The 13053-nt window shown below is 46.3% G+C and overlaps 4 protein-coding genes across 6 annotated transcripts; 3 read left to right on the top strand and 1 right to left on the bottom strand.

Annotated features, from left to right (window-relative positions):
• Nucleotides 1-6: 6 nt before the first annotated feature.
• Nucleotides 7-2831, top strand: LOC131888955 (serine/threonine-protein kinase haspin homolog). The gene is made up of 9 exons (XM_059237920.1): nt 7-111; nt 169-373; nt 449-1171; nt 1235-1318; nt 1387-1566; nt 1639-1857; nt 1923-2160; nt 2227-2491; nt 2561-2831. Exons 3-9 carry the CDS (start codon nt 893-895, stop codon nt 2772-2774), a joined length of 1479 nt encoding a protein of 492 aa, XP_059093903.1. The 5' UTR covers nt 7-111; nt 169-373; nt 449-892; the 3' UTR covers nt 2775-2831.
• LOC131888956 (ectonucleoside triphosphate diphosphohydrolase 5-like) lies at nt 2798-5127 on the bottom strand. The gene is made up of 2 exons (XM_059237921.1): nt 4318-5127; nt 2798-4245 (listed from the first exon to the last, which is right to left on the bottom strand). Exons 1-2 carry the CDS (start codon nt 4503-4505, stop codon nt 2931-2933), a joined length of 1503 nt encoding a protein of 500 aa, XP_059093904.1. The 5' UTR covers nt 4506-5127; the 3' UTR covers nt 2798-2930.
• A 126-nt stretch (nt 5128-5253) lies between these two features.
• LOC131888951 (leucine-rich repeats and immunoglobulin-like domains protein 2) lies at nt 5254-10436 on the top strand. The gene is made up of 3 exons (XM_059237914.1): nt 5254-8469; nt 8537-8734; nt 8804-10436. The coding sequence occupies exons 1-3, from the start codon at nt 6308-6310 to the stop codon at nt 10209-10211; spliced, it is 3768 nt and encodes a 1255-aa protein (XP_059093897.1). The 5' UTR covers nt 5254-6307; the 3' UTR covers nt 10212-10436.
• A 206-nt stretch (nt 10437-10642) lies between these two features.
• LOC131888958 (uncharacterized) lies at nt 10643-12889 on the top strand. 3 transcript variants are annotated; one of them, XM_059237924.1, is made up of 3 exons: nt 10643-10964; nt 12045-12124; nt 12249-12889. In XM_059237924.1, the coding sequence occupies exons 2-3, from the start codon at nt 12065-12067 to the stop codon at nt 12768-12770; spliced, it is 582 nt and encodes a 193-aa protein (XP_059093907.1). In that variant the 5' UTR covers nt 10643-10964; nt 12045-12064; the 3' UTR covers nt 12771-12889. The 3 variants fall into 3 exon arrangements, with proteins under 3 accessions (XP_059093907.1, XP_059093908.1, XP_059093906.1); XM_059237925.1 differs by lacking the exon at nt 12045-12124; XM_059237923.1 differs by lacking the exon at nt 10643-10964 and having other exon boundaries at nt 10985-12124.
• Nucleotides 12890-13053: the final 164 nt, after the last annotated feature.

Here is a 13053-nt window from a genome sequence, read left to right as displayed (position 1 = left end):
ATCATCGCTAATTTCGCTCTTGGGCTTGGATCCATCATTATCCAACAGCTCCAATTCCAGTTTAGAGCCCGTATTTTTGCACCGACCCAAAGCCGAGACTACGTTTGACAAGTAAGGATGGAGTCCACCGAGATTTCGATCCATTGAATCCAATCATACTCATTTCAGGCTTTTCACTCAAGGACCCACGAGCCCTGCCAAAGTGGGACCAAAGATTTCCGTGGGGCAAGATTCTTTGGCCACTTCCAGTGATGATTTTTGCTCGGCTCAATCCAATTTGGAAGTCTCATCCTCGTCCAACCCCGCTTTGTTTGCTTCTTTGTGTGATGAAGAAGACGACCAATTGAAACTCAAGGAAAATCGGAAGCCCAGGGTAAGAAGACTGACTGTCTTACTTTAAATTGAAACATTCATGCCACATATGAACTTATGCATGTCGGTCCCCTAGAAAAAAAGTGGCAGTACAATACGAAAACCGTCTGCGACTTCCAATCGCGTTCGTCAGGATCGTTTGTTCTCGGATGACACTTTTAATCATGAAGTGTCTTACATCAGCCAATCCCATACCAGTCCCGTGAATCGCCATCCGGACTTTCCGGCGCGGCTTCACCCACGGATTAGCCTACTAGAATTACCCCAACGATCACCTGTGATTACATCCACACCCCTGTGTGCCGCCAAATCGAAGATCTCTCATATCACTTGGAATGGGCGGAAATTGAGCGGAGATTTCGCCGCTCCCGAGCTTCCTTGCAATATCCCAACCACTCCAGAAGACCCGACGCATTCTACCGTGGAACCCAGTGCTCCTGAATCACCAAGTAAGGTGGACGCCAGTGTGCCCGAATCGCCGAAAAAGGTGGAACCCGGTGTGCCTGAATCGCCGGGAAAAATGGAACTGGCCGGGCTGGTTCGAAATATCTCTTCTTTGAATGTAAGCCCGAAGGATACGAGACCGACCCGAAAAATGGTTCGAAAAATGGTTCGAATAGGTGGAGTGGCCGGGCTGTCCATCCTTGACGGTTCCGTATCCCTGTGCCAGATTTCGGACCGTGAGAGTGGAGAATTGGTTCAAGTGCCAGGCGGCAAAAAATGGCGGAGAACCCTGTTCATCAAGAAGCGACAGAGTAGTCAAAAAATTGATCCAAGCTCTTTGCGACGACACACTCTAGTGAGTGCTTTACTGCAATGGTAAAAGGTCCGTTCCCTAAATATAATTCAATTTGTTTGATAGGCTATTTCAAGGCTGGACGGGCAACACGAAAATAAGCGGGACCCTCACCTTAACTTCTCCCAAGTCCATGATGAAGGAAGCGAAGTAAGTGACACTCTTGGAAAATCAGATTGAACCAACCAGGATGTCAAACATATGAGTCTGTTTTATAGGAGCGATTACCCAAGTCATCTTTTTGTTTCGAAACCAGCCGTGATGTTGACAGGGACCTGTCAATCGTACCCCAACCGGAATTGTCGACGGTCGACAAAGTTCTTCAACGGTGTAGTCGACCGCAAATAGTTTCCTTTGACGAACTCTATCCAGAAGAGGTCTATCTTCAATCGAAAAAGGTATGCAATTTCGCTTTTTGAAAACCAAGTCATCCTTTCTTGAGTACGTTTGTCTTGTGCCATCTTGGATAGGTTGGAGAAGGGTCTTATGGAGAGGTGTTTCTCCTACCCTCGACGCTTCACACCAATCCAGAGCTCCCTCCTCCGGTCTTAAAGGTGGTGCCCGTGGATGGGACGGCTTTGATCAACGGTGAGCCGCAAACTCTTTTGAAAGACATGCTCGCTGAGATTGTGGTATCCGCAGAGTTGAGTAAATTGGACGGTCAGGGACTGGCTCCCAGTTTTGTTCAGGTATATAGACACCTATTTCATACCACTTACTTGTTCCTTACACCAACTCAATTCATTACTCGTAGGTCATTGATTGCTTTCTGGTGGAAGGATGCTACCCGAAGAAGCTCTTAGACTTATGGGATGCCTTTGATGAGGAGAAAGGAAGTGAAAATGACCGACCCGACTCGGATCTCCTTCCTCGCGATCAGAGATTCGTAACCTTGGTCTTTGGAAATGGTGGAAAAGATCTCGAGGCCTCCGAGCTGACAAATGCTAGTAAAGCCGTATCCATTTTCAACCAGGTGCTTCATGCTTTGGCAGGTGAGTAGTGTAGCCCCTTTGATCCAAAGTGTTTCTTTATCGAATTAGATGTATTCTCCTTTACAGTTGCCGAGCATGAAAATCAGTTTGAGCACCGGGATCTACATTGGGGCAATATTTTAGTAAGGCCCACGGAAGAGAAGTCTTTCACCTATACCTTGAACTCGGAATCCCTTGAAGTCAAGTCCGAAAAAATACAAGCCACCATTATCGACTTCAGCTTGAGTCGCTTAACCTCAAAAGAAGACCACGGGACAGTAATCTTTAACGATCTGGGCAAAGACCCGGCCCTGTTTAAGGCATCTGGCGATTACCAGTTTGATATTTACAGGTAGGAGGGCACGAGTTGCACGAATACAAGGGCAACCGATTTCAAGATTTCTCCCCCTTTTCATTTTAGAATGATGAAGAATCACGTGAATGAGAATTGGGGTGGTTTTCATCCCAAGACGAACATTTTCTGGCTACATTACCTCTTGGACAAACTCATCAATGCCGTACCCTACAAAATGACCAAGAGCAAACTCCATCGGCAGAGTATGGCCAAACTCAGATCACTGTCGGCGCAGATTCTGGAATTCGGCTCGGCCCAAGAATTTGTCTTGCAATTATGAGCCTCTTAATCGGTAAACCAAGCTTCTTTCAATAATAAAAGATGTATATTTCATGAATATCTTTGGTCCTCTCAACGTGATATCGTAATTCTCAATTAACAATGTTGACGCTAATACAACACCACTAAGTACGGAAGGGAGTCCTCGTGCCTGAGGTCACAACCCGTTCTCGTAGACATGGAATGCGGCGGCCAAAGGCCATTCACCCGTCATTCCTCCTATATCACAACTCGAATACAGAACAGAGCCCTGTTTGAAGGCCAGGGCCTTGTCAACTATAGTGGCCAAATACATGAGGTCCACGCATCCAAATGGCTGATCAGTATTGGGTACTTTGCATGCGTGTTGCAGAGAGTCGATGAACAGTTTCATCCTCACGTCCCCTCCCCGATAAGGCAGGGTCAAGCCTCTTCCCATGGCCTTTTCCAAGAGCAGGCCCTCCATGAAAACCTTGCGACCTCGGACGAGATCCTTAATGGCACCCGCGTCTTTCTCGGGCAAGTGAGAAGAGATATATCTGGCGGCCAAATTGTGGCATTGCTGATAATGGGCCACCGGCCGATTGACCTTCTTGCCGGCAAACGGTCCGTTCCGCTCTTTGACGAGCTCAAAATCCGGCTTTTCTTTGCCCACCACCTCATAAAAGGAGCCTTTATAGGTCCAATGAGCTTGGGAGATAGGGTTCATGCACTCACTATGAAAAAGCGTTCCGTTTTCGGACGAATGTTGAGACAGCATAAAGAAACGCGCGTCGTATAAACCCAAACCTCGATATCGGACCGTGACTAGTTTGATGAGATGACCAAAGGCACTCAATCGGGTGGTGGCCACATATTCACCCTCACTGGGTAAAGTTTGTCGACTACTCACTGCAAAGGTCAACTCAATATCGGAAGCACCCACATCGAGAATAACAGCCGAGGTCGAGACCCGGAACCGCTTGAGAGCGTGGTCCAACAAGTTAATGGCAAACCACTGGAGCACTTTGGCGTCATTCTTGGACAACGTGCCTAAACTCAGATCTGGATCGAATTGGACGCTACTGGCGTTGGAAAAAGTTAAAGTGATGTGCTTGGACACGCGATCAATTTCAGCTCGAGGCAAGTGATCCAGAATCTCTGGTGAGATCTTGGCCAACACTATTGGTGTTTTGGGATTGGCCGTGGCTTCTCGTTGAATGCAAGAGGCCGGCACGTTTTCTACCACAGCTTTAAGCAATTCTTGCACCCGTTGTTCCAAAGCAGCTGGCGTGTCCGCATCAAAAAGACCGGGCAGGATCTGCGTCTTGGTCTCAGACGCCACGTGGAACGATCCATCAGAGAGGTGGCGATGGAACACGTAGACAAACACAGTGCTGCTGAATAACTCGACATTGATCACAGCGATCGCCGATTGTTCATGCACGCCAAACAAGAGCGAGATCTTATCCAGAATCGACACGGGTGTAATGGGATCCTCCACTGGATAGAACCTGAAACGGCGTCCATTCAAGTAGTAAAATAATCTCTCTCAATATAAACTCACTCTCCCTAGTCTGCCTCACCCATGGATCGTGACCACGGTCAGCAAGATTGCTACACCGATAACCAGGAGCAACGCCCATTTAAGACAGCAGTCCAAGGAGGGCCGTTGACGCCCTCCACTCTCGGTCACGCCAGAGAGCCGTCGCACGCCCACATGAGCGGACCCAATGGGATGGTATTGCACCCCACGATCGCGTTCAGAGAACATGATGAGGCTCTACCAGAAGCAGCATTGTCCCCTTAATCAGGACTCTTTCAAGCACCTCACCAGGAGGGCTGGCCATCCACTAATGAACTTGACCATATATATATGCGGTCTCTGGTCGTCATGGTATCCTTGAATTTTAGCGACCGTTGCCGCTGATTGGTTTGGTAAGTTCTCTTCAAAAGGATAGGATGGTGTCTCTTGAGAGAAAAGGTGGATTGGCAGCTGAATGGATCCGAGTTTGAACTTTCTCGGACAGCTCTAAGAGAGAGTCCTTGTCAGGTTGTCATCGACCTCAAAGTGAACAAGGAGATGAGATGCTGGTTAAGCCAGTGGAGCTCGTTTGAATCAGGGCGAATGCTCATGTAATTGAGAGTCCATAACTTCGGTCAGGAATCAATTGATCGTCAATGCTCAACGCCCAATAAAGAAGTTAAGACTGAAGCTTGAGCATTTGGGGATTTATTTATGCATTGGGCCCTTATTTGCTTGGCCTACCCTGAAGGCCTCAGTGGCCTTAATTATGATGGGTGTCAAGTTGTCATTGATTTGAAACCAGTTTTTCGCCGGCTGCTTCTTCTCTTGTCATTCATAATTTCTGTACTTGGCTCTACAGGATTTGAGTCTCACCCTGAGACACTTTTTTTGGTGGTTCTCGCTGCTTCTTTGGCCAGATTATTAACGAACCTCTCGTGTGCTCGCTAGTTTAACAAACTCCACTTGTCCTCCTCCTCCTCCTCCCCATTCTCCTCCTGCTTCGTTGCCAACTTCCCCTCCATCCAGAACGTTGTCTATTGTTGTCCCTAGGTGGGCTGACCCGCCGTCAATCTCCTCTAGCTCTTGATCCTCTTCGTGTTCGTCGTCGTTCTACTCCTCTTCCTTGGATTCGTCCATCCAGGATGATGAGTCCAAGGGCTGGAGCCTGGAGAGTTGTAGGATTCACTTGAGTAGTAGTAGTAGTAGTAGTAGTAGTAGTTAGTACTAGCTAGTAGTAGCACTTGTTCCCTAGCCATCGAGTAGGTGGTCACAACGACGCGCATCGGCCTCCGTTGGGACATGAGCCTCTGAGCGTCCTCGCCAAGCTCAAATAGAGGCCGATCACCTTTTACCTTGAGGATCGGAGCGATCATACGCCGTTCTTTTGAAAGAGGAAAACGTGCTTAAAGTACGATTGGACCAGCATCTTATCTCCTTCTTGGCCCTGGCAGCCATGGCCAATGTTTTTGGCCTCTTCCTTGATTTGACCTGATGTCCTTACATCCTGCTTCACCAGTGATTTTTAGTGCCGTGGCGTGTAGACTGCGTTCCTTCTGATAACGGATCCGAGCCAAAGTGTTTCGTGGGGTCGAAATTGTGCCTCATTCTAGTATCTAAGTCGGCTTGTCGCTTGTATTGACGCCTAAATGTCTGGCCTGTTGTCTGCCAGAAGCCGGACAAATCACAAAAAAGATTGAAGGGGAAATTGCGCCTCACCGCAAACAAACCGGATCATAGATCACCAATATCCTCCATGCATGCATGCACCCTCTGACCCTTTCTTCCATTCAGAGCTCGATATGTCCTGCGTTGGAAAGAAAACCGCAATTCAGTGGCTTTTTGTTTAATCTCATTGAAAGACGTAGTCGACATGTGATGGCGGTATTTCTTTGTGCTTCGGATCAGTTGGACTAATCGTCAACTCTGACTAACAAAGCCTGGAGGAAACCTTAGTGAACCAAGAAATGACAATGTGGGTGAGAGTGCCAGTATTGAACCAACTTCGGAACAAACGAGACATTTGGTCCTAAGACTCATCACAACACAACATGGCTTCGAGTAGTCCGGGAGAGACTTTGGCGATTATTTGTTCGCTGGTTTGCCTTTTGAGCATGATAGCCACGGCAGATGGTTCGGACGGGGCGCTCTCTTCATTATCCGTCTCATGCGATCCAAGGGTGTGTACTTGTAACAATTTGGGGGCTACACCCTCGGCCCCAACCCTTGGCCCAACTGCCAATTGTTCGGGTCGAGGTCTCTTGGCCATGCCAACGGACTTGCCCATCTCCCTTGTTGATCTGTCTCTATCGTTCAACGCATTGGCCGCGGTCAATACGACCGAACTGAAACGACTGGCCAAATTACGGAGGCTGGATCTAAGCCATAACCGCTTAAGCGCCTTCTTCGGAGATGTGCACTTTCATCTTGAATATCTGGATCTCTCCTACAACGACATTAACTCTGTGCGTTCCCTACGCTTGGAAAGCTTGGTCGGCCTCACCCACCTCCACTTGGCCAACAATCAAATATTGTCCTTACCCTCGGATGCTTTTCCAGCGAGTAAAAAGTTGAAAACCTTAAATCTCAGGAACAATAAGATCATGAGCTTAGAACCTGGTTCCCTCAATAACCTGAATGCATTAGAAGAGCTCGTACTAACCAAGAACAACCTCTCATCATTCCCAAAGGGGCTCTTCAAGGAGTTAACCAACCTCCGAATCTTGGAATTGAACAAGAACCTCTTTGTCGAGATCCAGGGTCTGGCATTTCATGGTCTGATCAATCTGAAGACCCTCAGACTGAAACGCAATCAGATTGAATACCTCTCAGATGGAGCCTTCTTTGGCCTGTCTGCCATAGAGGAAATCAATTTGGACCGTAACAGTGTGGATCGGATCGGCAAAGGTTGGTTGTATGAAATGGGCAGTCTCAAATACCTCTCCATGGCGTTCAATCATGTGGACTACATTGACGATGAAAGCTGGGAGTTTTGTAAAAATCTCACGGATATCGACCTTCGGCGCAATCGCCTCCAACTTTTGGGCAGAGATTTTCTTCGGAAGCTCCCTCGACTACAGAGGCTCAACCTTCAAAATAACATGATCTCTCATATTCAAGATGACGACACTTTTGCAGAAGTGCCCAATCTGGAAACTTTATTGTTGGATGGGAATGAAATAAGTCACACCATCGAGGACATGACGGCTCCTTTTAATGGTTTGGCCTTGCTCAAGAGGCTCAGTCTGAGTCGAAATCCGATTCGTTCTGTGGGCGGTAAAGCCTTCTATGGACTCGAAAATCTGGAAGAGCTAGATTTGACCGATGCCCCCATCTCTACAATCAAGGAAAACACCTTTTCCCATTTGAGTCTCTTGCATACCATCAAGATGGACAGCTCGAGCATACTGTGCGATTGCTACGTGAAATGGTTCCCCAAATGGCTCAACGAGACCGGTATTCGTGGTTGTGAGGCCACGTGCGCCCATCCTGAGAATCTCAAAGTCCGGCTTATCACTTCAATTGACTATGCCAGATTCACTTGCGACGATTTTCCAAAGCCTTATATCTTGGAGCAACCTAAGACTCAAATCACTCTGAAGGGGGAGAATCTAACATTGTTTTGCCGCGCCGCATCGACCTCTCCCGCTGAAATGGAGTTCGAATGGAAAATTGACTCTGAAGTGATCGATTACCCGGTTGAGGAAAGCTGTGGTCGGGATGACGTGAGACGGTGCATTCGTAATGAAAAACATTCTTTTGACGGCAAGGGCAAAGAAATCACCTCGTCCTTGAATCTCTTCAATTTAACCTATGATGACGCAGGCCATTATCAATGTGTGGTGACCAATAGGTACGGTGCAACCTATTCCGACAAGGCTAACATCACGGTCTATGTCTACCCTCAATTCGTGGTGACCCCTGAAGATATAACCGTCCAAGGGGGTGCCACCGCTTCTCTCAAATGTATGGCCAATGGTGTGCCTGCTCCCAAGTTGTCTTGGTCTAAAGATGAGGGCACAGATTTTCCAGCTGCCCATGAACGTCGAATAACCGTGAATAACTATTCTCAGGGAGGTGATCAAGTGAATATGGATAGTTTCTCAATTTACAATGTGAAGGCCGTAGATATGGGCACTTATCAATGCAAGGCTAGCAATCCAGCCGGTTCAATATCGTGGAACATATCATTAACTGTCCTGGAAGTCCCAAGGTGAGTTTCAACACGAGTATTAATAGTTGTCCATGCTTTATAGTTGATTCTTATAATTCACTTTAAGGTTTGTCAAACCCATGGAAAATAAGTCTGTACCTGAAGGTGAAACCGTTGTGATTGAATGCCAAGCCACAGGCAGCCCCAAACCTCAACTCTCGTGGACGAAAGATGGCGGACCTTTTGTAAGCACAGAGCGGCACTTCTTCACTGCTGCCAATCAAAAGCTTATCATCATGAAAGTGAAGCCATCAGATAGCGGAAAGTGAGTTGGCCACATTCACTCTTAAGGAATTGGTAGTACAAAGTGATAATGTCAAATAACTTTTTCCAGGTACGAATGTTCAATACACAACCAATTGGGACAGGAGAGTCAGTCTAGCCTGGTAGAGGTCTTGCCCAATAAGAATTCGGACTTTGGCGCTGCTCTCACCCAAGACCAAACTTTGTTCATCATCATTCTCGTCTTAGTATGCTGTCTCATTGTAACCAGCCTCATTTGGGTTTTCGTGTTGGTAAAGATCCGCCAGAGACGTCGAAGGAGACAAAATTCGTTTGTAAACTCCCATCGGGCCACTTCCACCCCCAACAACTATTCTCGTCCAGCAAAAACCAGTACTGGGAACACGTATCCTCTTACATTATCTATCGGTGACTGTCCCGCCGAAAGTGAGTTCGACATTGAGACGCACGTGAGACAGGGGCTGATCCCAGATGATTCTGCCTCATCAAACGCTACCATTCGCAATCCTCAGAGTGGTGTTCTAACCACTGATCTCAAAAATGTGGAAGACACCGACGAGAGGGATTCCGGGACTGGAGATTCCAAGGATCATCCAGACGATTCGCAGAGACTTTTGCTCAAGGAAGAACCGCAACCACTTGTATTCATTGAGGAAAACGAGCCGAAGGGTGGAGGAGGTGAATCTGCAATAAGTTTATCAGAATTTGAAATGCCGGACCGAGATATTCCCCTGATGGACACGGATGATTCCCAAGGTGAAGAGGGAGGTGGAGAGGGCACTTGCGCGGAGCTCTCCGAAGATGATGAAGCATCGTTGAGTCGTCGAACTGCGACCTTAGAGGATGGCTCAACTTCCGGATCTAATGGACCCGTTTCATTCACGGACTCTGTGCCAAAGGAAAACGGGAATCTGCAAATACCATTTCAGACGTTTCATCCCAAAGGACGGAGGCAGCGTCAAATTTCCGAGTTGGTCGGAGGCTCAACCTCTTTTTTGGACCAGCATGACCTCATAAAGGGCTGTGATACATTATTCCTCGATAACAATCGTCACCTGTTCAACGGTACCAACAAACAAGGACGCAAAAGGGCTTCGACCGTTGAACTCAATGGCAAATGTTTCCTGGCCATTGAACCAGAGCCACCCGATCGTACCAGCAAACTTGTTCCACCCGAGGAATATCGTGGTGGCCAAGGCACGTTACCTCGAAATGGCCTGGATTACCAGCAATCCATTTTAGAAGCGTCATTGAATAGTTCAGATTACTTGAACAACTCCCGCCTTTCTCAGCAGCCTTTATGCCGATCTAACCGGTCGAGTAGTCGAAATTCGTTGTTCGATAGGGCGCGAAAATCGAGTTCGCGCAAGAAGCGTGGCCAATCCTTGCCTAGGCGAACTTCCAAACAACCTGCCCATGAAGGAGGAGCGGCAGAACTGGTCACCCTCAACCCTGACCACTCTGCCGTAGTCTTCAGCGGAAAAGAGATGTTCGGCTGAAGAGTGCCGCCGTCCATGACTGAATAGGAATCAAAATACGAAACAACATGTTCCAACTGTGATATTATTTGCAATACTTTCGCTAACACAAATCAAATCCAGCCATAGTGATGCATCATTCACCTTTTTTAGAGGATTCTTCCCAATTCTATCTTTTATTCTGTTCTCATTTTGATAATAACCATGGAATAATCAATGCAAGAATATAAACATACCGAATTCCTACATACTACTGCATACAACAGTTTCGTGTTCCAATGCTCATACCTCAGGTTCTTGGGAGATAGAAGAGAAAGCCAACTAGTAGGCTGGCTTCAAGCCCTCCCGGTACCTCCACCCACAATCCTTGCGGAGGTAGATGGCTTGGGCGAACTTGCACACACGTGTGAGTCGAGTTCGTCTTTATCATCTGGCCTTGCTAGTTCCTTGACTCTAGTGCGTTTTGTCATAGCGAGGCAGTCATCAAAGGCAGTGCAGCTAGTTCACCCAAAGCTGTAAAGAAATCAATATTATTGTGAAAGAGGGATTCATTAGGTCCTTCGAGCAAACTCCGAGTTTCTCACGTCTCTGATTAAAAATTCATGTGGGTAAAAATTGAAATCTTACTCGAGATGTAATCAGAAGCGCGGAAGTGAGAGTGATCCAATTTTCGATGCATCAATGTTGGAAAGCTTTCAGTGCGATGTGAGTCAATGTCATTTTTGAACAATGTGATGTCGATAAACACGGCTAAAAGGAGATACTGAAATAACGGTAAGAATAATTTGATACGTCATCGCATTCAAGCTAAACTAATTCTTCGGGTTAATGGTGATGTACCACATGCGAACGGGGAAAAAGTAGCCCCGATTATTTTTTTTTTTTTGCAAAATCCAGTTACAGTTTGCACACGAGTATAATGCTCTATTAGAAAAGCCAGCAAGTAGAACATATTCTCTCTTGCAAACAACCATCATCAAAATGCTTTTGAAGAACCTTTTACATTGACCAAATGGTTACTTTCAACATCAAATCTATCCGATTTGTCATTTAAGCCAATGCTGTTAACACACTTTTTGTGAGTTTCATACCTACATAGGGTCATTACAGGAATCGCTGTGTACTAGAGCTAATTTAGCTTCATTCGGCTGTGGAGAAGTTGCTTCAAGTTTCCCGCAGTTTTGAGACTCCAGAGCTTGATGCCATCATGATTTCCAGGGAAATGCCAAGCTCAAAGACGCATCCCTGTCTTTCCAGGCCAAAACAGGGGTTTCTTGAAGGTTTGGACCCCCTGGGTACCCCCCAAAACCGCCTAAAACACTACCATTTTTTATGTACTAAAGCCGAAAATCAGCTCTTTGGAGCGCATTTTTAAAGGTCTATCTCCGGAATATTAAAACAATTTTGTAAGAAAAGGTTTCAATGTCTTAATTCTTGAACTATAAGAATAAACGCTAATTTCTGGGCGGTTTTAAAGGGCCACCCCACCCCCCTTCATAGTAGGACATTCAAATTTCCCACTCTTTTTGACGGTCAGCTGACGAGCCAAATTGGCGCGAAAATTTGAGAAAAATCGACGAAAAAATAGAGAAAAGAGCCAAAAATTAGTGGAAAGTTTGTAAAAAGAACCTATAATGAAACCCCTGTTCAATCTTTCTGGTCGCCCTGGGTATGAAGTGGGGTTGGTGGCTTGGTTCAGTCGCAATTTCAGACGCCATATTCGTGATTCTCAGTTCGTCGAGTGAACATCTCTTTGAAAACCTTTTTGTTCAAGACACTTTTTGAAACTTTCAAAAAGTTATCTTGTGTTTCGTGCATCCAACTCAACTGTGCTCATGTTGTCCTCGTTTCTAGAACACTTCAGCTTGGTTTCCATGCCAGAATTCATCATGGGGAGCTACTTTTTCAAAATGATGTCCAAGGCCGACGATGAAGTACGTTTTTATTTGTCTGTGTTGATTTTTCTTGGATTTTATTTCTCCTTAACATTGTTTCAAACACATTTAATATCATAAGACTTATTCAACAGCTATAATGTTGGCAAATTATTCATTGCAGATGGCCCAGCCTCGAACTTTGGAGGAACTGCTCCGGGATTTTAGCTCGACTAAGATTGCCAAGGAGACAGATCTCAACCAAGTGGTTGAATCGAAAGTGTGGAGCCACAAATTTCGGGAGCATCTTCGGAAGAACACAATGACGGACGAGGAGACCCTTCTGAAGTTTCTCGTCCTGACCCAACCATTACAAGCCAATCATGACATTTGTCTCAATAAGAAGAGGAAACCTTGTCTGAGCAAGAAAGAGACAGAGATCCTCGTGAAACGGGCTGTGATGGAGTTCTTCTCCGAGAATAGTGAGGAACAATTGTGCTTGTCCAATCAAGATCTATTCCAATCCTTATTTGAGAGCTCAAAGCGGCTTGCCCGTGGTGGAAAAGTTCACAAAGACGACCTCACGTTGCTCCTCACGGCCAGAACAGATTTGGATGTTTGGTACGATGGACTTGAACCCGAGTTCATGAGGTTCATCCAAAGGATTGGACCTTCAGCAATTGCCTGCATTCTAAGTATTTTGTAAATTAGTTAAACATCCAGTTTTCTAGCTCTATCCCCTCATTTCCAAACCTTGTACAAATGTACATACTCAATTACCAAAACGGAATAAAAGAGTATTTTACCACGAATCTGAAATCATAACATGGATGAGGCTTTTCCCGGAATTTTTTCCTCCTCTGTAGTGGTTCTAATTTAGCTTATGGCTTGGCGTCATCCGAGGCATCAAGCTTGTAGGTCTCTTTTTGGGGGGCGACCCAAGCCAAGCGTTCGAAAAAATACCTTCCCAGGCCTGTGTAGGTGGGCGA

Source organism: Tigriopus californicus, chromosome 10 (genome assembly GCF_007210705.1).
Source record: "Tigriopus californicus strain San Diego chromosome 10, Tcal_SD_v2.1, whole genome shotgun sequence".
NCBI lineage: Eukaryota > Metazoa > Arthropoda > Copepoda > Harpacticoida > Harpacticidae > Tigriopus > Tigriopus californicus.
This window is presented reverse-complemented; position numbering and strand designations above follow the sequence as displayed.